The following is a 27,647-nucleotide window of genomic DNA, read 5'->3' on the forward strand; positions in this document are numbered from 1 at the left end:
TCTTTCTCTCTCTTTCGACTAATTCTTTCTTTCTTTCTCTCTTTCGACTAATTCTTTCTTTGACTAATTCTTTCTTTCTTTCTCTCTTTCGACTAATTCTTTCTTTGACTAATTCTTTCTTTCTTTCTCTCTTTCGACTAATTCTTTCTTTGACTAATTCTTTCTTTCTCTCTCTTTTGACTAATTCTTTCTTTGACTAATTCTTTCTTTCTTTCTCTCTTTCGACTAATTCTTTCTTTGACTAATTCTTTCTTTCTCTCTCTTTTGACTAATTCTTTCTTTGACTAATTCTTTCTTTCTCTCTCTTTTGACTAATTCTTTCTTTGACTAATTCTTTCTTTCTCTCTCTTTTGACTAATTCTTTCTTTGACTAATTCTTTCTTTCTTTTTCTCTCTTTTGACTAATTCTTTCTTTGACTAATTCTTTCTTTCTCTCTCTTTTGACTAATTCTTTCTTTGACTAATTCTTTCTTTCTTTCTCTCTCTTTCGACTAATTCTTTCTTTGACTAATTCTTTCTTTCTTTCTCTCTCTTTTGACTAATTCTTTCTGACTAATTCTTACTAATCAATTTTTTTCTAACAAATCCGTCTTTCTTACTAATCTTAAGGTTACAGGGGTTAAACGCATGATTTATGATCTGATTCACAGAATTGTACTTTTGTGTATTTCTTTAAAGTGAACATTATCTGTACTACTTTCTGAGGAGGGAATGTTTTATCAGTGTTTTAGTAGTCTGTCCTGATAATGGTGAGCTCAGGCCCTCTACAATCTTGGAGGACCCCAAGACGCCTTTCTACGACCTCCGAGGTCATTTGTGTACAGTAGAGTCTCTGGTCTGCGAACCCTGTGAGACTTTGACGCCTGGCTCTACTGATGTACTGAACTATTCTTCAGTAAATTTGTACTTATTTGATTGTACCTTACGACTCCTGGTGTTCTTTCATCATATCTGGCCCTGGGTCTTTAAGCTGTTATCCCCTAACACTAGAAAATGTTAAACCATGCTAGAACATTGTAAAACTTTTTCAAACTTTCTGGCTTGGCTTTTTCAAGCCAACTTAGTTTTTCAATTAACTTTACCATCTAGTTCAGAATTGTTGTTGATCATTCTGATTTCAGAACAACAAATAAAGCCTATTTTAAAAGTTACAGCTGTTTTATAAAACAAAGTATTGAAATACTAATGTAACTTATATGATAGCAAAATATAATTTAAAATAAAGGTCATTCATGAGACAATGTTCTTTTTTCTTTTACACAGGACTTTAATAAGTTTAATGAATGTTTATGTACATTTAATAAATATACTATATGATTATAGGCAATCATTTATGTATACATTTCATTATTTAACAAACATGTACATTCCTAAGTTATATTTATACATGTACAAATTCATAATTTCAAGTGTAGCTTGATATTTGTTTTTTGTATCATGTCTATGATCTTCGTTACTTGATTTATATTTGATAAATCTTTTTAAATCAAATACAAAATAATTTAAAAATTTAAGTGTTTTATTTAAATAAGTACTAAAATTATATATACATTTATATAATAATTGATTTACCTTGCTAAAAGCGGCATCCACCTCCGACTTCCGGTTATTAGCGGCAGCTGACGTCAGCTGCCAGTGGCAGCTACTTCCTGCTGCCAGCTGCCGATTTCTCGCTGAACCCCTACTGCTATTTAAGCACTTTATTTGGGATAAACCTCCCTAAAATATCGATCATGTAAAAGTAAAGAACTGAACAGGTTCACAATAAGAAATTAAGCACAAAACACAAAATCTGCCGAAAATCTATGGTTGCTGAAGCTTGTCGAGGCATACTGCCAGCCAGCCAGCCACTGGCAGGTCACGTGACCTGTTAGTGCGTTTCAGAAAGGATCTCTAGGTTTGTTCGAGATTAACTACATTAGCCTGCCACCGGCTGGAGAGAGTTAGCCGCTTGCAGTCCAGGCGGTGTTAAAAGTGGAGACTTTCTGCTCCCGGTAGTGATGCTCTTACGGTGTTTCCATACTCTTATCACAGATAAAGTGAATTGAAATGCAATATTTGTCAAATACAAAACGTTTTTATGAGCAACAGAAACACTTTTATATACTGCTTAATACAGCATCTGTTCATGAACAAAGTAAAACATAAACATATACTATTTAAATACCAATAAAGTGGGGATATATATGCTTTTATCAGTGTTTTTGATAAAAATGACTCAAGATAACAGTGCGACTACACTAAAAAAGTATTTAAGTCGAACTACACAACCGAAAACGCATGTCACATGGCCATCCATTAATGCAGGACCAACCATAGACATACAGTATATACTACCATATGAGACCCAGCTATGGCGTTTTTGACTCTGTAGTGGACATTCTATTTTAGTGAATTTATCTGAGATCTCACATGTCACTCACAGGTAAGTCTGGATGTCCTGTACAGAGCACATTCGGGGCTTTATAGAGATACTAAATGATTGGAAGTTTCACCATGACCACACCCCCTCCTAGGTCTTTAAAAATGGCTAAATTTAATTTAGTGAAAAATGTTTCATCCTTATGGAAATATGATTATATTTTGTAATTGTCATTTAAATCTGAATAATTTTCAAATCGTTTGTCATAAAGCAACATCTCAGGACAATGTTATGGTTTTCAAATTCAAATATGACTTCCTGTTATGAAACAGGACATCATTTCATACATATCCACTGTGGAGGACACCAGCACTAAAAGGATGTTTATTGTGCATTTTGGGAGACATAACAATTGAATAGGAAAATTAATTATGTATTAATTGTCTTATGAAATATTAGATATTATTATGAAAATCTGGTCAATTATTACTCCTATTATGACAATTCTTTTTTCAACATGCTGTCCCAACAGCAACACATTCATATGCAAATTAGATACAGTGTAAAGATACACTGTGTTTAATGGGAAAACCAGTTTATGGACATTTTTGCGCACACTGCATAAAACAAAATGGTATATCAAATCATTTTGTTATATATTTTATAACATAGTTGAGAATCATCCTTAAACAAAGTTTAGTATAAAAAAATCCTGAAACAAAAATTGATTGGTGATTTTAAAAAAAATCCCATTGTTTTTGCCTTTTTGATGTCTATTCATGACATTTTATTTTTAGAAAAACTGAGTCCTAGTGTCCTCTACAGAGGACATAGAAAAAAATATGAATAAAATATCATTTAAAAAAATATATATATTTTAAAAAAAAATTCTTATGGTCTAAACAATGTAATGACATGAAAAAATACAAAATGCACAAAACTTGTTTTGGGGGGGTCTCAGGAGGATATTCTAGATGTATTGGTATGTTCACTATTATTTAGATGGCGGACGTATCTACATGCTTGGAGCGGTCGAATGAGGAATCTACCTATACGTACATCTATGGTACAACTATGAGCACGATGTTATTGTTTACACGGTCGTCAAGGATACGCAGAGAGAATGTGGGCTGCCACGCCATCGTTTTTAAAAGTCTCCGTTTTGGTCCGTTTACACTGAAACGCAACCCCGAAGTTTTCAAACTAACGGGGTCTGCAGCGTTTTCAAAAGTCTCCGTTTTTTGGGGAGAAAAAAAAAGACTATTATTATTATTGGTGTTGTTTGTAACATGTACCCTACAGAGCTTCGATAGGTGTCTCTCTTCCCTTCTCATCATGTCTTCTTCCTCGCGCTATTTGCATGTTCCACGTCGGCGCCTGTCGTCAGATCCGCAAGGCATTTCGGGCTACTGGAGGCTGATTCGCCCAATAATACAAACAAGCCGCCGGACGTAGTGGAAACCGTTGAACACGCGAAAAGCCGCTTGCTTATGAATTAACATAAATTCAGTCTCGATGGATGCATGCTTTTATTATTTCCTCACTCTTTTGGAAGTGGCAGTATATAATTGCGCATGAACTGGGATAGCATATCCAGCACGCGTGACCAATAGCTAACATAATCCTACAATAGGAAACACACAGGTAAGATGATCATTTATGTCTTGTTTTTTTTTTTCATTTATGCAGTGTTTATTGCACTAAGCATTTAATATATGACGACAAAAAATAATATTTGGCTTAAGCTAGCGATCTTGCTGATCAAGTGTGTCATATTTGTCTTGATGCATGAAAAACGTGTTTTAAATTAAAGGCCCTTGGGCGACATGGACGGTCACTTGGATGCTTGAGCCAGCCTGACACATTATAACAATGAGCATTATGGGGGAAAAATACATAACTGTTTCACGAGCCATGATAAGGCCATATGATGTAATAAATAAATCTTTAAACGGAGTAGAAATCCCGTGTTTTAATTTAGAGGGGAATTTTACTCGAGTTTGTACAGGTGAATGATGTCGTAGTTAAATGGCATGAAAATGGTCGCCGTTCACCTGTCCCACCTGTTCGCCCAGGTAGTTGCTCCGTGGGAAATACACCCCACGCATATCAACGATACGTTCACTACTAGTTTAGACTTCTTAAGTGAACGTTTTGGTTCACCTGCATGTACTAACACATTTTTCCTTTGAGCTCATAACTGCATTTATGTTTTCAAAACTGAGTATAGCAAGAGCCAATAACATTCGAGTGCTGTCTGTGAATACTTCACTGAACCAGTTGCTGTCTAGGCTAATGTTGTTATTTCTAACAACAACAATAAAATCCTCAGTGATAAAAGTCATTGCCAACAGTTGACTAAATAGAAATACAATTGTTTTGTTGTTTGAGGAAATTGTATATTGTAGATTTGTAAACATGCACATTTTAATAGAAGATAATAATCGTTTTGGTCCACTTGCTGACACATTTGTTGAGTTTATTATTTAAACTATTTAATGACTTGCTCACAACACACTTGTAGCCACCTATTGACTGGATTTGAATGAATCCTTTTAGTGAACAGATTCAAAATATTTAAATCACTGGGATTGATCAAAATCCTCATCACTTGTCAAAACTTGCTGTTTTGTTATAAACAGCCCATTCTGGTCCCTTGAGACTTAGTTTTAGGAAGATGTTTAATGAGGGCAACATTACCTCAGCCAGCTGTCTCCAGTCATGTTCCTTTCACTGTAGTGGTTGTCATAGATGCAGTCTTGGTTAGATGGCATGCTGCCTCCGCAGAACCAGTGGAAAATCACAGGAAAAAAGGCATTGATGCATGTTGTAGTATTATCATGGCTGTCGAATTACAATCCTACATGTAATGATGTTGTGTATCTTTTGAGGGCTTTGTTGAGCAACATAGTTACACTTTAGTTGAAAAAACAAATCTGTCCAGCCACCAAGGCATGTTTCCAGATGAGCTATTCTGGAGGTTTCGCATACTGCATAATGTGCATATGTCAACAGGTTGCTAAAATGTCATCTAAATTGATGCCACATGTCCTTCTGAATAATAGCATTTCTGTAGTGGATCGTGAGTGTCATCCTCACAGCATCTCTCTGTAGGTGATGGTAGTTACCACCATGCAAAGTATTCATAAGTAAGAAAGAATGTCATTTACATCGATAAGTTGCTGGTAAATCAAAGATGATACTTCAAGCCACAAATTGAAACATTGCTTTCTGGCATAAGGACTTTGCCACAGTTTTGTTACGTTAAATGGTGCTTATTTTAATGTTTTCAATAAGGTCACATCAGCCCACATCCCATGACCATGGTCCTATTCCCTGCATTCCATCATTATTGTAAAGGAGCACTTGCACTGGCTCACCGCCATCACCACTGCTCCCTGAGTGCAAATTTATTAATGCCAGTTTTCCATTCCTGTGGTTTACAGATAAGACCTGAACCATTAGCTTTTATCCTGCCTAAATGTTATGCTCTGGCACGCAGGAGAATTAAATGGCTCTTCTGTGAAGGCAGACTATGATGCCTCCGCTCAGATCGGCCCTTTGAGCATCGAGCCTCCCTCTCTGAGCGCCTGTCTAAAGCTGAAGCTTAGACTAACTTGCATGAGTCACATGATTGTTACATAGCTCCCAGCATTCCTATAATTTCCTCTGCCCATTGAGGAGGCTGAGCCAAGGAGCTTTATGAGAGCTAACAATGAAAGCCTGCTTGAGAAGTTGCTCACTCATTGCTGTGAAGCCCCTCCCGCAGGTGTGGGAATGGGCTCTGAAGGAGTAACCAAAGCAAGTATCGATGGAAATGCCTAGAAACTTGAAGGGGTTTTTAACCAGGTTAATTAGATTGAAGTGAAAGATCTACTCGTTGAACTTCATGGCAGTTCCTTTCGTTGTAATGACTGGGTTGGGCTCTGTCAGATCTGATAAGTGCATTTCAACAGTGCATTCCTGAGGAAACTCTTTTCCATCTATAGCTTCCAGGAAAAAACGTATGTGGAATATAGAAGGCCTTATAGATTTTACAATTAAAGAGATATTGTTTTCCCAAAATAAATAGTGTTTTGATGTGTTGAAAATGATGTTGAGTAGAATGACAGCAGGCCTTGTTTATCATTCACTTTGACCTTGTGAGCCTGTTGTAATCTAGTATTTGTCGTCTGAAGTGAGGTCTGGTCTGTATTGTTAATTATCAGCTGTGAGTTTATGAATATGTTATTCTGAAATGTCACAAACAACCTTTTGTAATATATCGAAGGGCTCTGTTTTATTTTCTCATCTGTTTACTTATCTCACTCTCTCTTTCAGTAACACTTTCAGTAACACTCTGTCTTTCAGTATGGCGGACAGTATGATGAGTAAAGCAGCCACTATGGAGATTCCTATTAACAGTAATGGGGACTCTAGGAATCTGGCAGAAGAGGACAGCCTGGAGCAGGTGAGCGATACATGGTGATTCAGGTAAATTCAGATGCAGTTTACCTGAACTCACCCTATTGGTTGAGTTTTTTTCCGTTTGCAAAGTTGAAGCCGTATCAAATCAACAATGTGTCAAGCACCAAATGTGGATGGTTGTGTTGTGGTTTTCATAGTCTAAAATATAGTTGTCTGCCCAGTTGGTTTAGTTTTGTTGCAGGTTTCACAATATCAGCCATGAGAAAAGATCTCAAGGTAGCAGGTGATTCAAACATTGCAGTTTATAATTGTCCAGCTTTTTCTTGAGGACTTAAAATCCATTAAAAATACGGGTGTCAGGCATGTTAACAAGTAACAATAATATGCATTAATTTCATAAAAATGCCTTGTGGTGATACTTCAGTGTAAATCTAATGTGTGTCTTAGGCCTTTAAGAAGTAGAAGGCTAATTCAGCCAAGCACAATGTGTTCAAACCTCTGTATTGTTTAAACCATTGTAAAGAAAGGGTAAAGTGGTAATGTTGTCATAAGACACACCTCTGTAAGACAACTAAACAGAGGCACTGGATCCGGGAGAAGACGTGTTCAGCAAACAGACAAGTAGTGATATTTGCTAGGACGTTGAATCATTCCTACAAGGAAGTAAAGATTCTTTGTTTTAGTTTGTTTTTAATCCCCCCCCCCCCCCCCCCCAACATTTTCATGTTATGTCCGTTTTCAAAAGCTTATCCTAGGACGACTGTGGCTGATCATGTTTACAGTTGCAATAATGGCTCAGCTGAAGGCAGATGGTACTTTGGTGTTACTCTGTGTCTTTAAATAGATCAGGAGCATTGAGCCAGAATGTGACAAGACTTTCTAAATGTTCTTGTCTTTCTTTACCCTGAGAGAGAAAGAGTGGCATCAGTTTTTTTTCTTTTTTTAATTATACCTTTGTTCACTGATGTTTGGATTGACAGGGATCTGTTAGCAACCCAATTTATGACTCATGATTAATAATGAAGGCTTATTCGTTGCTTAATCAGGGCTGAAATAATACAGAATAGTGTAAATCCTTGCATTTTTTTCTTCTTTTATTGTCAATCCTGGAAGCCTGTCTTTATTGTATTAACAGGTGCTAATTGGCAGCAAAATATGGATGCCATTGTGTTTACTTCATCACTGTTTTCAAGTCTGATTTTGTTTTACATTGTGCTTCATTTTTGGTTTGTTTATCTTTCTTTTTGTCTTTTTGTTGTCATGTTCTTCCCCCCGATGTCTGTGCAGGCTGCAAAGATTCAGTGGAGCTTAAGAGAGAAGGTAGGGAGTCCCACAGGCCTCAGGGTGAGAGGAAACACTGGGAAGGGTGGCAGAGTGTATGTGTGTGTATGCCTGCACGTGTATGTCTTTCCAGCTGATAACGGTTTTAGTTCTCCCCATAACCTGGTCACAATGGACAGGATGTTTTTCAAATCACACAAATTATTTTTTGGCCTGTCCCTGTTAATCAGTGTTTGAGGTCAGTTACAAATCCAGATTATACATTTTATTTGTTTCGAAAAACATCCTGTTTTATCTCTCTGTAGTATTACCCATTGTTAGCGACCTTTTAGTATCTATTAACTCTGTATGTTCAATTACATTTTTATAAACCTTTCAATTAATTCTGTTTTGTCATTTAAAGGGGGTACTGCAAACAGTACTATGACTGAATCCTTTTTTTTTTTTTTTTTTTACATCAAGGGTTTCAGGTCATGGTTTATGAAGCTTGCATTGGAAAACCATTTAAATAATCATTATTGGTAGACATAGTCATATACTTGTACATTACATTCTAATGTTTAACTAAACTTTATTTAATTTTAATCAGTTTAATATTATATTTAACACATCAAAAACAGCTGATCAAACCATTGCGGATTTGCAGACCTCCCATTAAAGACCCCTGTTTTATCAGCAATAACGTTTACAAATGTTGTTTATTATTTATGAGAAAGCTCTTTTTTTTAGTTTTATTGTCTCCGATAACACGTAACACACTGGTGTGGGTTATTGGGCGTTTTTATAGTCACTAATTTGACTTGTTTCAGATAACTTAAGATTTCTTTGTGCTGCAAAATGCCTTGTAAGCTTTGGTGTCAAATTCTTTTAATACATCAAGGAAACACATAGGGTTTGTTTTCACAGGAAATTAATTTTGACTTTTTTTTTTTTTAACATGATTCACTGGCACATGATTCTGAATACTTCTGGGTCTAGTGTGTTTCTAACCCTAAAATGTTCTTTCTAACATTTTACAACTTTTGCCAATGTTTGTTTTTGTAGAAGTTACATGATTGGTTCATTTCATGAAAAAGAATGCCTAGGTTATAATATTATGTTCTTAAAATCTCTTCCTTTCTTTTTTCTTTTCTTTTTACATTTCTGTAGGACTTACAGCAGGTCATGGTGTCTGGGCCCAACCTAAATGAGACCAGCATTGTATCAGGTGGTTATGGAGGTACAACAGAAGGCATCATTCCAACCAGCTCCATGAAAGGTAAAATCATGTCCTTCTAAAACCTAATTCCTACTGCACTGTGCCATATATATATATATATATATATATATATATATATATATATATATATATATATATATTATTTATTTATTTATTTTTTTTAAATGGACTGAGGAAATAAATCTGTGTATAATTAGGTTAGTTTTAGATTCACTTGACCCCAATAAAAAATTTGAGTTTTGTTATTAGTGCTATTTACCATGTTTGGAATGACTGATGACATTTGTCTTTCTAAAGAAAATACATACATTAATTTTTCCTAGATACACTTGGAATTGTACAATATGGTTTGCATAATTTCCACTATGGCTTTTCAACTCCTTTCTTTCCTGTGGTGCAATCCAGAAGAGACCCCAGGGCCTCCAGAGGCATTGGTCATTATGTTTATAGGTATTCATTGACCCATGCTTAATGGCTTTTAAGTTTGACATTAACCAGAGGGAAAAACACCACAGATCCAAATAGACAAATAAGCTTCAGCTTTATTTTTATTTTATTTTTTTGTTTTTTAAAATAAATTTCCTCTGCAATGGAAAATGAGGCTAACTTCTGCAAAGTAATCCAGCCAAAACTGACTGCTTTTGATTTGATTTTAATTTAGTTACAACTTTTTGTCTGGACAGGATTTGTGATTGTAAGGTGACCATCCTGGCCTCTTAAATTTATTCACTTCTGATTCAGTGAGGACCTTCTGTCTCTTTTACCCTTTCTCAGGCCCTGCGGTCCGTCTTAACACTGACTTTTTGGGAAACAGACGCATTCCAAATGAAGGGCAAGGTCATTCATGCCTCATTCGTAACGCATCTCTCTTCTTTCTTGTTTTCCACCTTCCCATGGTGCCTTGAATTATAGTCCTTTTCAAATCTGTTTTTGTCTTTCCTAGGGTATGGGATGCTGTACTACAGGAATAAATTTAATCGCCAAGCTTTCCTTTTCTCTCTTAGCAGATTGGACTGGGCTACATTTTCTCTTTCTCTTCTTTCTTGCAGGGTTAAGGTTGCGTTTTTCACTTGCAGGAATTTTGTAATGAGGAACCTTTTGTCATTTTCCTTTGAAAATCAGTTTAAACTGTATTCTGGCTTTAATCTGGCTGACTTTGCAGAGGAAATCTGGGTGTAAAATATGTTTGGTAAATACTTTTATAAATTTTTTTTAGACAAGTTACTGTATGATACGTCACACTGTTTTTGTGAATGAATAATTGTAGTTAAAAATAAATGATCAGACATATTGGGGTTTAAAATAAGTCGTGTGATGTTAAGTGAACTGTAAATTGTCTCCATCTGTTTGTCATGAGGCAGCAGATTTAACAAAATATCAGTTGTGTGCTTTCTTGTTTTCATTTCATCTTAGTACATTATCACCTTCTCTCTCTCTCTCTCTCTCTCTTTTTCCCTTTCCCCGCTCTGCATCCTCCTGCTCTTCCGTCACATTCACACATTCACGCATTGGCATTACACATTTCACTCATATGGTATAACCCATTCCATTGTAAAAATCATTTTCCCAATTGCCTAAATAATTGTAAAACTTCTAACATATCCACCACCTACTCCCTGTTTCCCATCATATACCCCCAACATCCCCTACTATCCCTGGCCATGACCACCTCCAGACCTGCGAATGAAGTCTAGGGGTGTTAGCATTGCCCCAAGTCAGATTGCTGCCTGCCGAATAGCTCACCAATCAGAAGATATCCCCTGTATCCCAGGTATTCCAAAGAGCACTGGATCATTTAAGGGCTCTTTGGCAACACATTCCCCCTACTCAGTAAAACACATTCATTTATTCACTCATCTGTTTCACATATAGCTGATTCACTTTCAGAGCTGTCTGTCTCTGATGCAGTTATACCAACAATATCTGCAAATGATGTGGAAATAATGTGGAAGTATAGACAGTTGTACAGTGTATATGTAATTTGAAACTTACTATAAGTATGTTCTGTGTATCAGGGTCCAACATGCATCACGCCAGTAGCAATTCCTCCATGACAGCAGAAGAGGCCACAAGAGGAGTTGCTGTGGAGAAATTTGACATTGTGAAGAAATGGGGCCTGAACACATACAAGGTTTGTCAATTAACTGATTTGTCTTTTGTGATTAGATGTAATGTGCTGTTAACCACTCCTATTCTAAAGCCATTTGTATTTGTTATCCGTGTCTCCCTTAGTGCACCAAACAGATGATCTCTGAGAGGTTTGGCCGTGGCTCACGTACTGTGGATTTGGAGCTGGAGGCTCAGATCGAGGTTCTGCGGGAAACCAAACGAAAGTACGAGACTGTGCTGCATTTGGCGCGAGCTCTAACCAACCACTTTTACAGCATGGTGCAGACGCAGCACGCCCTCGGAGACACTTTTGCTGACCTCAGTCAGAAGTCTCCAGAACTTCGGGTGAGGCAGCGTGGCCAACTTGAGATTTATGACATTTGTTGTGATTGCCATGAATAATTATGGGACTGCTGTAAACATACTCAAGTATTTAATGCTGTTGCGGAATGTATAATTCAAACTGTCAGTGTTAAAAATAACTAGTGCTTACAGACGGGGAAGATTATGTCACCAAGTGCTAAAAGGCCACAATTGTTTTTGGATTTACTTCAACGTTTGTGTTTTGTTATTTATACACAACGTCAGAAAAGAATATCTCTAACATTGCTGGATGGATTGTCTAAAAATACTTAAACATGAAAGCTGATTGTTATCATGTACAGCTGAGTGTTATTTTAGTATTATTTATATACTCTTATAGCATTTAGTAATATTTTGAATTGGCTTTTATTTAAAAATTTTCTGTTTTCTCTTTTTAATTTGAATTTTTCTGTTTAAATTTATCTCATTTTTAGTTTGAATCATTTTAGTACTTCAAATTATTTGATTCCATTTAGCTGTCAAGGCCATGTTTCTAATTTTCTAATATTTATATTTTGATTTCAGCTTTATATTTCAATTCAAAATTTAGGTTTGTGGTATTATTCATGCACAGGATGAGTTTGGATATAATGCAGAAACACAGAAGTTGTTGTGCAAGAATGGAGAGACTCTGCTCGGTGCCATCAACTTCTTTGTGGCCAGCATCAACACACTGGTGAACAAAACAATGGAAGACACATTGATGACTATCAAGATGTATGAGAATGCCAGGTAAAAGCTATTCCAGCTCTGTAGCCTTTAGTATAGTAGCCTTCATTTGTTTTGTTTTTTGTTTTTTTCAAAGGTGCTTCAAGTGTTCTACTTGTCTGCAATATGAAAAGGCACTGGGCCCTACTTTCTGTCTGGGCTGGAAATTCAAGCACTTTAATTGTTTTAGGTTAATTAGCCTGTGATGCTACTGGACGTTAAGAGGGTCATATACATTACAGTTGTCTGGTTTAGTATCGAATATAGCTGCACGTGCAGACGAGATGGTATTGAATGAACTCAGAGTGAGGCACCAACAGGCGTTGACAATGACTGGCCCTCTTACTCAGACCTTAGATTGAAAAGAGAAAAAGGAATAGCATATCCTCTATCACAGTTATTTATTTTGTGTGTTACATGTTGTGATGTTTGAGAAACCTTTGATGCTTTGTGCTTTTATCTGATGAACTTCTAGCTACCTTTAATGTCAGATTACATCATAAATAACTTTCAACTTTGGGCATCACATTGTATAAAAAATTAATTTAATATGGTGGTGGTGTTTTTTTTTTTTTTAATGGTGTTTCTCTTATCTCCTATAGACTAGAGTTCGATGCATACAGAGCAGATCTGGAAGAGTTGAACATGGGCCCACGGGACGCTGTTACTATGGCTCGTATCGAGGCTGCTCAGCAGCAGTACCAGATCCACAAGGACAAATATGAACGTCTCCGCAGTGATGTCATCATCAAGCTCAAGTTCCTGGAAGAAAACAAGGTGCCCGACCACCCGCATAACTTCCTCTTCGAATCACTCAAGTAGCCTGTAACCTATTTATTGTCTCTATCTTTTCATCTGAAAAGATTAATTTGTGTATCTCTCTCACAGGTCAAAGTGATGCACAAGCAACTTCTGCTGTTCCATAATGCCATCTCTGCCTACTTTGCTGGAAACCAGCAACAGCTGGAACAGACCCTCAAGCAGTTCAACATTAAACTCAAACCACCAGGGGCTGACAAACCTTCCTGGCTGGAGGAACAGTGAAAGTGCCCGTTTATCCTTTAGTCACACAGAGGAACACAGTAGGACCACAAGAGACCAGCGTTCTGAGATGCTAGCAGAGACAGGGGCTCCAACAAAGCATCCTTCACACTAACTCTCTCTATACTTCTCTTCCTTAATTCTTCTCCTCAACCTGTTCTTGCTCTGAGACTGTTTTCAAGTGTCTGAATAGTCACATCTAATATGTAACCGGTCCTAAAGGCTCCAATCAAATGTCAAAGGTATCAATTTCAGCTTCATCCCTATAAATATCATTAAACCGACTGAAACAATCCTTATATATCAGTCAGAACAGCTGTTTTTTTCCAGATTATGCTCAGTCTTACACTCTCTTTCTCTCTGTCAGTGACCACATCTTTAGGAATCTTCCCTTTTGTTTTTCTGTGAAAGTGTTTTATTTTGCTACTGTCTTTTTTCTGTATTGTAGATTTGGTCTTGTTGCTAACGGGGGATGCGAATTATTCCTATCACAGAGCTTTCAGTGTCAGTGGTTCTAACAAAAAGTAATTTTATTTTGATAAAATTCAGATATAGTTTTATCTGATATCGGTATTGCATCCTTGTACATTTGTATGTTTACTAGACCATGAGAGTACTGTTAAGTCAATCCTTGTCCAGTTGTCACTCTTTAAAATACTTTGAATACATGAAATACTACATTTAATATCTTAAAATGAGTTGCTCGTTTTAAGTTAACTACAAATTAATAATACTGAAAAATGTTATGGACTGATTTTCATCAGATGTGGATACAGTTTCCTGCACGTTTTTAACAAAGTTCCAGAACATGAATCTAAAATCACTCTTTACTCAGTATTGTTAATTTACAGCTTTGAATTTATGAAGCATGATTGTGTTCTTTAAAGGAGAGGAGTTTTTTTTGTGTTTTTTTTTTGCAGTTTGTTTTTTGACAATTATAGTTTATTGTCATATTATGTACCCATGCATAATTCCATATAATATTTGTAGGTATATTGTTAATTAAGGAAGTGTATGTGAGTTGTATTTGATTGTTTAACATGGGCCAGTTATCGAGGCCCGTTGTTATCTGCCTCTTTATCCACCAAAATATGCACGAGTTTATGTACTGACCTGTGTTCTGTTAACATCAGCAAAGCCCTAATATTGTGCATTCAAATTGAAATTGGTTCTGATGCACCCTGTGTTAAATACCTTTATCTGCCTTGGTAAAAAAAAAAAAAGTGACAATTTTCCCCTATGAAATATTTATATACCCATTAAATATCATGGTAAAAAAAAATTCTGGCATTTTAGTGATAATCTATTATTCCATTAACCCTCACAAGTTTCACAAAAATATAGTACAAAATCAAATTTTGTAATAATTTAACAATATAAACATTTAAAAATTTATGTTTTTTGTATGAATTTTTATTTGTGATCAGATGGTATAATCGGATGAGTCTTACTGAGTTTTCATTCACTGAAAATATCTACATAATGCTCATTGATAGCCTTTTTTCCCCTATGAATTAGTAAGATTTTTTTTCAACATGCTCAAAAAACACTTGGAAATGTTGATTTTGCTTAAAACAGACTTGATGCAGTGACAATGGTTAAAGTGCAGACTGTCAGATTATAGTTTGTCAGCCTAGTTTTATTTTTTAATTTCATTACGCAAGACTGAAATAAAGACTATGGTCTAATGTTCAGTACTTTTGAACATTGCATTAAATCTTTCTAAGCTTGAGATGAAGCAATACTGAAGATGTTTTTAGAAAGTGTATTTTCATGTATGCCTATATTGGCTGTCCCTTGTGTGTTTCTGCATGGCAGGTCTGATGACATTAGCTGTACATTTCCATGCATTGTGATTCAATCCTGTTCAATGTATCCGTAAAACACTACATGGGTAGTAGTGCAGGAAAATGTTTTTAGGAAAAACAACAAAACAGAAAGGTTTCTTGTGAATGTTAAAGAATGCTTGAAATTTAGTTTGAATGTCAATTGTCAACTATTGAAGATCGTACAATGTTTGTTTTTTGTTTTTATATATATATATATATATATATATATATATTGCATTTAAATTAAATTGCCTAAATTAATTTTGTATGTGGTGGTTACCCCACATGGTTACCCTAGAAGAGAGACTTTTTATATCAAGTATTTTGTTTATGTCCTGGCACATTGTTCAGGCTGCAGAGATGGTAGTGTGTGTGTGATTCATCAGAGCTGGAGAAAAGGGTTCTATCATGAGCCCCAGAGACTGAACTGATTCATGAAGTGCTGGACATTTGTACCAGACCAATGGGATTTTCAATTTAGACCTCCTGAACACTAATTAAATTTCATTTTCTTTTAGGTCAAATGCATCCATTAAGTTTTTATTTATGTGTTTATTTATTGTTCTGGGATTATTGTTCTTACTATTATTATTTTGATATCTGTTAACAGAAGTGTTTGGCATTGAAATGCGTACTCCATTAGTAGTTTTAGACAATAGCAAAATGAAAGGGTTATAAATATTAACATTTATACAGTCAATATTTTAGGCTGCTTTGTGGTATTGTAGTTTATGAATGATTGTATATATGTAAAGATAATTGACAGATTTTGAAACTGGAATCCCATGATATTAGCCTTTGCTCCTTTGACCAACAAACATACAAGAACCCAACAGATAAAATTTGAAAAGTTTGCAAAAATGGTCTTTGTGTCATTTGTACCTCACTGTTGTCCTGTTTGACTTTTTGTTTTACTTTGACCCAATCTTTTCCAACATATAAACAAAGTCAGGCCATGCAAAATGAATGCTGACCACTAGAGGGAAATGTTGAATATGGAAATACAGATGTCTCCTTAAGTTTTAGGGCCAGTGCTCTAGTAGCAGCTAATCTAATTAAATATTTACATCACTGGATAATAAATGAAAGCTAATAAAACACATTGTTAACCTTCACACAATTTCTATAGACTGTAACATTGACGGAATAGATAACAACCCTTTTCCCTCAAGTGCAAAACTATTTCTACCAAAAACATTTAAACCTGTTTCTGAGGAGAAAGAACTTTCTCTCGTTGGTTTCACATAAAACAGGCCTACAGAAACCCGACTGGATTCAAATAACAAATTCGTGCTTTGTATGTTACACTTGTTGAATAAAGCCGATAGAGGGCAATGTAACTAGATATATATATATATATATAAGATCTTTATACACTGCAAAACGACACGACTTACTTTTGACAGTAATCTGCAGCTCCGTTGCGATTCAAACTAGTCGCGCGAGCTGTTTTAACCCAGCGTGCAAGATTGCTACTAAAAATAATTTAACATAATGACCCAGTTTGTGTAGTTTCATGTCTTCTTTAATTATATAGAATGTTCTTTCTGAAGAACAAGATGTGTTCTAAATAGCAAAGATGAGCGTTGCTCAGGTGAGGGGGTGTGGTCACTCTCATCCATTAAAGTGCTCGTGCTGGAAGTTGATGGCGTTTGACGTGGATTGTTTGTTGACTTTCTCCAGCAATGGACGTCAGTTGATTAAGCCTTCATCAGCACAAACCTGATATTATTTACTTACCGGTACGTACATCCATAAAGAAATTCATTTTCTGTTACTTTGCTCATAGTTTTCCGATAATCGGTCATTTGAATTATTCCCTTATTTGAGAGTTGCACATTTCAGAGTTTGATAAATGCCTTGTCAATATATTTTCACCATAATTTTACACAATTTTTTAACAATTTAGTGTGAAAAGATAGAGCTCGAATAATGTAGTGATGTCTATTATTGTATTTATTTGATCGGCCTATTTTGTAAAAACATGTGGAATTGCTGTAAGTCACGTATTAATTCCATTCGTTGTGTATTTTAATGCAAAAATAATGATTTTATTAAAATATGAATAAAAGGTACTAATTATGTTAAATGCCATTAATATTTATATGTAAATTAACAAAATGATCCAATTTGTAGTCTATATGTAATGATAGCCAAGTCAAAAACATTACTTTTAAACTCTATTGGATGCTTAATTTTATTTCAGCATTTAAAAGTAGAGAGACCACAGTACGTGCGATATGCAAAGTTTCCTTTATGCTTGATAAACGTAATTAAATGGTTTGTTTGACTGCCTGTTGAAGTTCCTGTGCAAATTGGTCTTGTAAAGTATTATCTGACTTTGTGGTTTGCTCCCACAGCTACCTTTTTTAAATAAGCAACTTGCTCTTCCAGTGTAAGTGTTATCATTGGAAATTCTTATGTTGGCTATTTTTGATTCTCACCATTTGGTTTTATCCAACAGTAATCCATAGTTTTGTAATGTTTAATACCTGTCAGTGTGGGGGCAAAATATGTTATTGATTATATAAATCTTGCATGCCTAAAGTTATATTTTAGAAGTGCAATGTTCATTTAGAATTCTGGGTCAGTATGACACATCATTTGCCTCTCACTGTTTCGTATTTTTACATCTATATTTTTTTCCTGATATTTCTATCAGATCCCTCCAAATCTGTCCACTCCGTGTCCTCCAATGGATGGAACTCCAGTTGTAACCACAGCACCTCTACCTCCTCTGCCTCCTGACCTCTCTAGATGCTTTCAAAATGAGACCTCACCCTGCATACGTATTGCACAGCCCCCTCTCATGGGCCCTCCACCTCCTCCTCCCCCTCCGCCTCCGCCACCACCACTGCCACTACCACCCCCACCTCCTTCACCTATGGGGGACCCCTTCACCCGGACTGTCCTGCAGCGCTCCAAAATGCGCAACTTCAACTGGGACGCCATCCCCAGGCACAGCGTGTTGGGCAAGCGCAACGTGTGGACAGCCCAACGTAACCTCGAGAACTTTGAGCTGGATACTAAACGAATGGAGGAGCTTTTCAGCCATAACGAGCACCACGGGTTGGTCCGTAAGGGTGGGACGGTCAGAAAAAGTGTTTGGGGACTTTCGCAAATCACTACAGAATCCGAGAATGTAAGTGGCGCTGCTTAAACGTTGATTGAAGCTGCATTTGCCAATGAGGCCCATGACTTGAAACAGTACTGCAGGATTGAAAGGCAGCTCAGATGTCATCTCTTGTGTATCAAGATTCAAAGTGCAGGACAGGAGCAAGGGGGTGAATTACTTGCTAGTGGCCTACATCAACCCAATCTATTACTCATTTGTGTCTCTCACCTTTCAAACGTTCAGGCTAATGATCTGGAGAGGTGACTCAAGTATTGATGCTCTGATAAAGCTTTAGTATTGGACACACTGTCTTCTGAGACCCATCAAAGTGTTTTCTTTCTTGTGTAACCCTCTTGTGCCCAAGGCCATTGTAATAGTTTAAAAACATATTTTACATTGAAGTATGAACTATGAAAAGTGATCAAATGTCTAGATGCAACACTTCAAATTAAGATATTTATATTACTTAGGAAAGTTGCAGGTATTAAACATGAATGAAATGAACACACTCACATATCCCCTTAAAAATTGTTTAAATATATAATGAGAGATTAATTTTCAGAATAACTATTATTATTTTGTATGTGCAGCAATGTGGTTTTTGGGACCTCAAAAACAATACATGAACTATAACTAGATGTTTTTTTTTTTTTTTAAAGCCATGTTTACGTTATTTTTAGTTTAATTTTTAGTCATAAATATTTACCAATCCCATCTGCATAATTTAAGTACAGGAAGACAGCTTTTCTCTTATATTTTATTGTTATTGCACAAAGGGTGGCCTGGCCAGATGATTTGTGCTGGTATGCACTACCGTTGCACATCTATTTAAGGAACATGTACTGTTTGCGAGGAAGTTCACCTCAGAAATGTTCAACTATTAATAACAGAGTAGCCACGTCTTTTTGATTCCATTTCCATCTTGTTTTGTACTGTGAATGGTGCGTGTTTAACTTCATGCTTCCTAGATTATATTTTTAGTTGCTGTTACTGAATGTTATATAATATATGCTATTTCAGTAGATTAATTGACACAATACTATGTCTTTTAGGTATCAATTCTCAACTCCAAGAAAAGCATGAATATTGGGATTTTGCTAAAACAATTTAAAAGGTAAGTTACATTATTAAATATTAAATTTTCCTAAGTTTCATATACAAATCTATATACTGTATATATTGAGGCATGATCGCGTGTTTAAGTGGTTTAAAAAAGAAAAACAAATTATTCAGTGCTTGAGGTTGAAGTGAAGTGACATACGGCCAAGTATGATGACCCGTACTCGGAATTTGTGCTCTGTATTTAACCCATCCAAAGTGCTCACACACCCGGAGCAGTGGGCAGCCATTTATGCTGCGGCGCCCGGGGAGCAGTTGGGGGTTCAGTGCCTTGCTCAAGGGCACCTCAGTCATGGTATTGAGGGTGGAGAGAGCGCTGTACATTCACTCCCCACCTACAATTCCTGCCGGCCTGAGACTCGAACTCAAAACCTTTGGATTACGAGTCCGACTCGCTAACCATTAGGCCACGACTTTCCCTTTCACTGAATGTTATATAATATATGCTATTTCAGTAGGTTGTATCTCAATCTGAAAGGTTTTGAGCATCTCGAAGAACATTATGCTGAATTACATTCATTATAAATAATGTGTACCAAGCTGCTAAAAGTACACAAAGTAACTCAGGTAGGCCATTTAAAAACATCTCCTCTCTCTCATCTGTTTTCGATGCGCTTTGCAGGCCCCCGAAGGACATTGTGGAGGCCGTCAGGAACGGTAACCTGTGCTTTGCTTCTGGGAAACTGAGGGAGCTCAGCAAGCTGTTGCCTGATGACATAGAAGTGAGCTAGTTTTCTCTATATGACTTCAATGTGCTGTGCTGTTAATTAGCAACGTGATCAGCTGTGTTTTAATGCTGCTTTTGTATTGACATGTTCCAGACTAAGAAGCTGATGGCATTCAATGGAGATCTATCTCAGCTAAATGAGACTGACCGTTTCATGGTGATGCTAGTTCAAGTGCCAGGGTGCGTTTTCTTGTTTTGGTTCAAAGCTTTGAGAACCCAATTTCTGTGCTGTTTTGTATAAATGTTTAAACAGCTGATTGAAATGGGCTTTAGCTAAAAAGCTGCTAATAATTCTGTGACTTATTTGTTTCCAGGTATAAAGTGAGGTTAAAGAGCTTGCTCCTCAGAGAGGAGTTTTTTCCATTTATTGAGGAGATCAAACACTCCATTGCTGTCATGACAACCGCTGCTAATGGTACTTCTCATCTTTTTGTATAAAAAGTTATACAGACTATCAAACCTATATATACACTCACCAGCCACTTTATTAGGTACACCTGTTCAATTGCTTGGTAACACAAATTGCTAATCAGCCAATCACATGGCAGCAACTCAATGCATTTAGGCATCTAGATGTGGTGAAGATGACTTGCTGAAGTTCAAACCGAGCATCAGAATGGGGAGGAAAGGGGATTTAAGTGACTTTGAACGTGGAATGAACAACACGACGAACCCTGAAGCAGATGGACTACAGCAGCAGAAGACCACACCGGGTGCCGCTCCTGTCAGCTAAGAACAGGAAACGGAGGCTACAGTTCGCACAGGCTCAATAGGGACAATAGAAGATTGGAAAAACGTTGCCTGGTCTGATGAGTCTCGATTTCTGCTGCGACATTCAGATGGTAGGGTCAGAATTTGACGTAAAGAACATGAAAGCATGGATCCATCCTGCCTTGTCTCAACGGTTCAGGCTGGTGGTGTAATGGTGTGGGGGATATTTTCTTGGCACACTTTGGGCCCCTTAGTAGATGGCTACTTCCAGCAGGATAATGTCACAAAGCTCAAATCATCTCAGACTGGTTTCTTGAACATGACAATGAGTTCACTTTACTCAAATGGCCTCCACAGTCACCAGATCTCAATCCAATAGAGCACCTTTGGGATGTGGTGGAACGGGAGATTTGCATCATGGATGTGCAGCCGACAAATCTGCAGCAACTGCGTGATGCTGTCATGTCAATATGGACCAAAATCTCTGAGGAATGTTTCCAATACCTTGTTGAATCTATGCCATGAAGAATTAAGGCAGTTCTGAAGGCAAAAGGGGCTCCAACCCGGTACTAGCAAGGTGTACCTAATAAAGTGGCCAGTGAGTGTATATTGGGGTCTGAAAGTCTAAGATCACTACTATCAATTTTGCTTCAATATGCTGTTTGTTTTTTTTTGTTTTTGTTTTTTTCACTAGAAATGGTATTTTCAGTTTAGGTTTGCGTAAAACCTGATGTTTATAACCCTGTTTCTTTGTTTTAAAGTATTTAAATCAATATTACCATACGGATTTAAAAAGTATTTTCTATGTGATCTCAGACTTTTAGATACAGTACTATGTAATCTGTCAAAATGTAAAAAAAATTATACAATTTCAAGTTTTTAGTCAGTAAGATTTTTTTTTAAAAATGTTTTTGGAAAAAGCTTTCTTATGATTACCAAGGTTGCATTTTATTATATCAAATTCAATAAAAAAAAATTAATACCATGAAACGTTACAATTTAAATTATGACTTTTCTATTTTAAAATATATACTTCTGAATGTAATTTATTCCAGTGATGGAAAGCTGAATTTTCAGCACCATTACTCCAGTCTTCAGTGTCACAAGATCCTTCAGAAATCATTATAACAGTACTGATTTGTGGCTCAAGAAATTGTCAATGTTAAAGACAGTTATGCTGCACATTTAATTGTGGAAACTTTTTTTTTTTTCAGGATTATTTGATAATAACATTTATTAATGCCTTTACCATTATTTTTCATTAATTTTGCTAAATAAAAGTGTTAATTTCTTTAAAACAAAGCTTACTGACCTTAAGCTTTTCTCTACCTACCAGAGTTGCTGGCATGTGATGACCTACATTCAATCATCAGACTGGTGCTGAAGGCTGGTAACTACATGAATGCTGTGAGTGTCACATGGTCCGTTTTGTTTCTTATAAAGACACTGTTCCTCAGTGTGAACTAGAGCTGTAGCAGATAAATGACTGGCTGTATCTTGTTCAGGGTGGCTACGCAGGTAGTGCTATTGGCTTCAGGATGGCATCATTGCTCAAACTGGTGGACACTAAAGCAAATAAACCTGGCATGAATCTTATGCACTATGTGTCCATGGTAAATGAAGTGATCACTCTCTTTTTAGGAGTTTTTATTATTAGATGTTGATTCATGAATATATCACTATACTTTTTTGACACTGTGACTGTATGTTTATTATTTTGTTTATTATAGCAAGCCCAACAAATTGATGAAGCTTTGCTGCATTTCGCTGAACAGCTTCAACACATTGGGATTGCTGCAAGGTAGATATAATACAAGTTTTGTATTGTTTAGGTGATTCATTTAGGAGTAAAATTCAATTCAAAATAGGATCCAAAAGCAGGAAGTGGAGGTGGACTTTCAAAGGGAGTTGGAGAAAATTAGGGAAGCGAAGATGGATGCCAGTAAACAGCCTGATCTACTACATCAGATGGAAGCATTTCTTCGTGTAAGAATAATTTGGGCTTTTCATGTAACCTACATGAAAATGCATTGAAATTCCAGTGTAATGTCAGGTGGCTGGTTTAGAAATGTCTTGGATTACCAGTATTCAGGGAGTAATATATGTCTGCTCCTGTACAGACGGCAGACATTCGGCTAGCGGATGTGGAGGCCTCCCTTCAGGAACTGGACAGCATCAGTACTTCTGTGGCAGAGTACTTCTGTGAAGACCCAGCCACATTTAAACTAGAGGAGTGTTGCTCTATCTTTCATTCCTTTTGTGAGAGGTTTGAGAGAGCTACACAGGTAAAATTTCATGTCTTATAAATGAAAGCACAGGAAAATGTAAACTTTATAAGCAGGGCGGTGCCCAATGTGTGTTACAGTTCAAATATTTTCATCAAATTTCTGTTGCTTATTACTTACAAAATGTATTTGGTTTTAGATGTGAAAATTTTTTATATTATTTGTTAGCCTAGGATGAATAGAAGTTAATTGCACCACACATTTACCTTGATTTTTCATGGTTTTATTCACACATAATGTTATATTTAATCTCAGTCATGCTTTTTAGTGACACTGTTGACTTACTGGTAAAAACGTGTATAAACAAGCTTTTTTTTTTTTTTTTTGTAGAAACATGACAGGAAAAAAAGGCACAGTTGTGATAGAAGTGACATCACAATTTTATTTGTCTTTTTTTGTGATCAACATCAATGTTGTTATATGCAAAGTGCATTTGCAGGCAAAGCCTCGAAGAACAAATGAAGGATTGTATAACGTGTAAATATTTGTGTTAACACAAGATTCAACAACTGCAACATAAATTGAGCAAGTTTTAGACGTGTGTGTGTGTGCGCATGTTTATGTGGTTTGAGGACACAAATTTGTATAATGACATGGTTATGACGGAGGTATTACAATATGAAGGTGGTTTATGAAGACACTGCCTAGGTCCCCGTAATTCAAAAAGCTTAAACATACTAAATGTTGTTTTTTTTGAAAATCTAAAAATGCACAAAGTCTCCTGTGAGGGCTAAGTTTAGGTGTAGGGTTGGTGTAGGGCAATAGCACACAGTTTGTTCAGTATAAAAACCATTACGCCTATGGAGAGTCCCCATAAACCACAAAAACCAACGTGTGTATATATATATATATATATATATATATATATATATATATATAAATAAAAATCCGGTCTCACACATCCTCTTCTATGTCCTACAGGAAAACCGTGAGCGTGAAGTGGCCGAGACTCGCAAGCGGCAGCAGAGAGAAAGAGAAACGCTGACCAGAACGGCTAAGCGCCGATCCACCGGCACATGCTCCAATCGGGATGTGAGCAATGAAGCCTCCGCTTTGGAATCTGTCCTGACCAGCTTTCTCAGCCAACGTCCTTCTCGCAGAAGGCCGGATGGGTTCATACCTGTCACAGACAGCCCCATCAAGAACATCTGCCCTCAGGTTGAGGAGCGTGAGGGCAGGGGGGATCTGGACAGCCCTGTGGAAACAGAGGAGAAATTTAAGATCTCAAAGGTGGAAGAACCAGATAACATCTGCCAAAAGGAGGAGGTTCCACTCTGTATCGCTAATGATGTTCCCCGGGCACGAGCTGCTTCCAAAAGAGGCCAGTGCATTGTTGATGAACCGATTCCTGAAAGCAATGACCTCAAAGAAGGTGGGTGTAGCAACACCTCAGCTAAACAAGAGTTTGAAGATGGAACGATGAATAAAGAAGTTGAGGAGAGTGGAGACATGGATAAAGGAGAAGCAAGAGAGGAGGAAGACAACGAGAAAATAGAAGCCGACAAAATGCCTGAGCTCTCTGGCAAAATCCTCCGCTTTCAGGATTGTGGCGTTGGCAGCCTGAATACAACTGCTACACCTGATTGTTCCGGAGGCCATTCCGTGTGCACCTCCACTCCTCGACAGAGGGATATAAAAGAGGTAGATCTGGCCTTGCAGAATGGACTGGGAGGTCTAGGCTCACCGTGGACCATCCTCAGCCCTCGTGTTTCTCCCCATAACACACCCCACCGCAGACACTCTTACTCCTTCTCCAGGGTAGACATTCTTGATGATGGAGTTTGGGCGTTACCTGACACTCCTGTACGTGACAAGCCCTCATTCTCCCATTATGCAGGAGTGGGGACTTCATCCTCATTACCAGACTGTCTCTCAAAGCGAACTCCAGCACAGGGGACAGTTATAAGGTCTGCATCACTTAGTGATGAAAAAGAGTCAGCACCTAACTTCAAATTGGGACCGATCTTTCAGAGACACACTGGACAGGAACTTCCTCCAGATAAGAGACCGGAAAGATCAGGACTTGTCTCTTTCTTTCGACGCTTCGGGGAAAGAAACAGGGCAGGAACTGTTGGTTAAGATGACATGGCTTGTCCTACAAGGATTTTACTTAAAGGATATGATGACTTTAGACAAATGGGAACTTGTCTTACAAAACTCTTGATTTCTTTTGTGTTCTTATGCAAATATTATGATGATGCTTGCTGATGGTAATGTCTTGATATTTTATTAGTTTTTAGATAAGCATTGTTTTTTCTAATTATCTGCTTTTATTGGTTCACAACTAAATTTCAGGGACTGAAATGTTTTATTGTTCTTTCTTTTAAAGTCTGTCTTATTTTTATGTAATAAAGTATGGATCCCACCTTTTGAAGCATGTGTCTTTTTATGTATGCCTAGAAATACAATATTGTTCTCAAAAAATTAGACACTGAGGCCACATTTTCTGTAAGGCGTTGTGTTCTAGAGACAATGATGAGGGTGTTTTTCAGTGCTTATTAAAGCAGCAGTTCTCGACAAGAGGGCAATGACAGAGAAAGCAATAAGAAGTTTCCACTGTAGCATGAGGGACTGCTAGTCTGGCCAAAGATAATATGGCCGTGTGTACAGAATGGTGCTGATGGAACTATTCAGTCATGTATCTGTATTTTTTGTCTGTGTTTCCCTTCTACATTATTTCTGCTGCAGTATGAATGCAACAGACTCTCTCTTTCTCTGCTATTGTTCATCAAGATACAAGTGGAAATAAGGAGAATTTACCATGTTGTCTAGGTGATGGTGTATGTTTACAGTACATGATCTCACTTGGCTGGTGTTTCAGTGAAATAATACTCCTGGAAAAAGCTGCAGAGCACAGACTCTTCTTTCATACAGTCCACAGCGCTCTCACAATGAATGCTGATTTTGTTCCTTCTGTTGATGTAGCATATATTTTTACTTTCTGTTTAAGAATGTATTTCCATAAGTACAGTAAATTTTCGCTTGTTCCATTTGTGTACACCTGACACTAATGAGATGATTGTCTTTGCAATGTTTTTTTGTAATGCATCTTGTATGTGGAAAAGACCTGCTTAGTGTGCGTGCATGTGTGTGAGAGAACGAGAGAAAGGACAGAAGAAAAAAAAAAAAACAAGAAACCCGAGCTTTAGAGAAAAGGAGGACATGATCACTTCATTCGGGATTCAGCTCTCTTTGACAAAACTGTAGCCTGAACACTACCTGTATATTTCTGAGCCATCTAAAGTAAGTACACTATGCCATTTGTTTGACAATTCTTTTATATTGAAAAAGGAGAGTTTGTATGTTGCCTGACTACTGCAATCATTTACTTTATATTAGATTATACATTACATTTAGGATTTTACTCAACAACATGAGCTTGTTAGTCAGGTAACGTCCGGATATAGAAAAACATGAATCTTGTGAGGACCAGCCAGCAGTGTGTGTGATTATTTAAAATTATTATTATAATATATTTTAAAATAGCTTTATTGTGACGGAATATAAACATTGTTTCGACATGGCATCATCAAAATGTCTCATTCATAGTAAGCAATAGGCTATAAAGCTGTCGAGCGAGTTATAAAAGGAATAACAGTGAATTGCCTATGGGCTGTTAAACAATTAATAGTACATAATTTCTGTTTACGTTTGTAATGAAATGTTGTCTTAAGTGGGCTCAGCTGGGCTCTTCCCACACCAAGTAATTATTTGTGGTATCAAAAGTGACCAGGAGATGTCGCTATATTTTTGTAAATGATTTTGACTGCGTGTGGGGACGTCGGTAACTAGCCATGGAATCTCGTTTTTTTAAGAACTTCATCTAAAATAAATAAATAAAATAAAGTTAATTCCTTTAACTATTGCGCTACTTATACTTGTGGAACTGCTGGTAAACCACTCACTTTCAAAGCTTAGTGTGTTGTCATGTCCTCCTTTTAATTAGACACTGTTTTGTTCTTCTTTATAGATCAGTTGGAATCATGCCTCACTTTAATTCAGCTTGATCAGTGAAAGCAGCAAAATGTTGTGGTAAGTTGATAACTCCATTATGATGGTTTGTGTTTGAAATTAATCCTTTATATGGATAAAATGTTGCATTTTGGTATTAAAATCTGTAATTTTGATAATCACAATTTGCTTTTCTCAATATGACTTCTGTTTGTGGCTTAATGAATTCATGGTCCAATAGATATGCATGGGAGGAAGCTGAGTAAGGTATCAACAGATAGCAGGACAATGCTGCTGGGCATTCACAGAGTCATTTCCGGGTCCATGTTTGCCGGAAAAAGTGTGAAAATGGATGTGACCCTGTGAAGTTATTCACTGATTATTACATGAGTCATGAGTAAAGCTGGGTATTACCTATAT

At 36.8% G+C, this 27,647-nt stretch overlaps 2 protein-coding genes across 4 annotated transcripts; both read left to right on the top strand.

Moving 5' to 3' along the window:
* Window positions 1–3,765: 3,765 nt before the first annotated feature.
* Window positions 3,766–15,185, top strand: LOC306864232 (arfaptin-2-like). 3 transcript variants are annotated; one of them, XM_079408084.1, is made up of 10 exons: window positions 3,784–4,006; window positions 6,713–6,812; window positions 8,057–8,089; window positions 9,200–9,308; window positions 10,044–10,106; window positions 11,285–11,400; window positions 11,502–11,723; window positions 12,316–12,473; window positions 13,052–13,226; window positions 13,338–14,882. In XM_079408084.1, exons 2-10 carry the CDS (start codon window positions 6,714–6,716, stop codon window positions 13,491–13,493), a joined length of 1,131 nt encoding a protein of 376 aa, XP_079264210.1. In that variant the 5' UTR covers window positions 3,784–4,006; window position 6,713; the 3' UTR covers window positions 13,494–14,882. The 3 variants fall into 3 exon arrangements, with proteins under 3 accessions (XP_079264208.1, XP_079264210.1, XP_079264209.1); XM_079408082.1 differs by lacking the exon at window positions 10,044–10,106 and having other exon boundaries at window positions 3,766–4,006; window positions 13,338–15,185; XM_079408083.1 differs by lacking the exons at window positions 3,784–4,006; window positions 6,713–6,812; window positions 8,057–8,089; window positions 9,200–9,308; window positions 10,044–10,106 and adding an exon at window positions 10,350–10,458.
* A 3,018-nt stretch (window positions 15,186–18,203) lies between these two features.
* Window positions 18,204–25,355, top strand: LOC306864081 (FH2 domain-containing protein 1-like; the record flags this gene model as incomplete). Its single annotated transcript, XM_079407788.1, has 11 exons — window positions 18,204–18,461; window positions 19,487–19,548; window positions 20,176–20,275; window positions 20,375–20,460; window positions 20,595–20,695; window positions 22,328–22,398; window positions 22,497–22,604; window positions 22,722–22,792; window positions 22,860–22,977; window positions 23,112–23,276; window positions 24,198–25,355. The coding sequence occupies 11 exons, from the start codon at window positions 18,204–18,206 to the stop codon at window positions 25,353–25,355; spliced, it is 2,298 nt and encodes a 765-aa protein (XP_079263914.1).
* Window positions 25,356–27,647: the final 2,292 nt, after the last annotated feature.

Source organism: Barbus barbus (genome assembly GCF_936440315.1).
Source record: "Barbus barbus genome assembly, chromosome: 45".
Classification (NCBI taxonomy): Eukaryota; Metazoa; Chordata; class Actinopteri; order Cypriniformes; family Cyprinidae; genus Barbus; species Barbus barbus.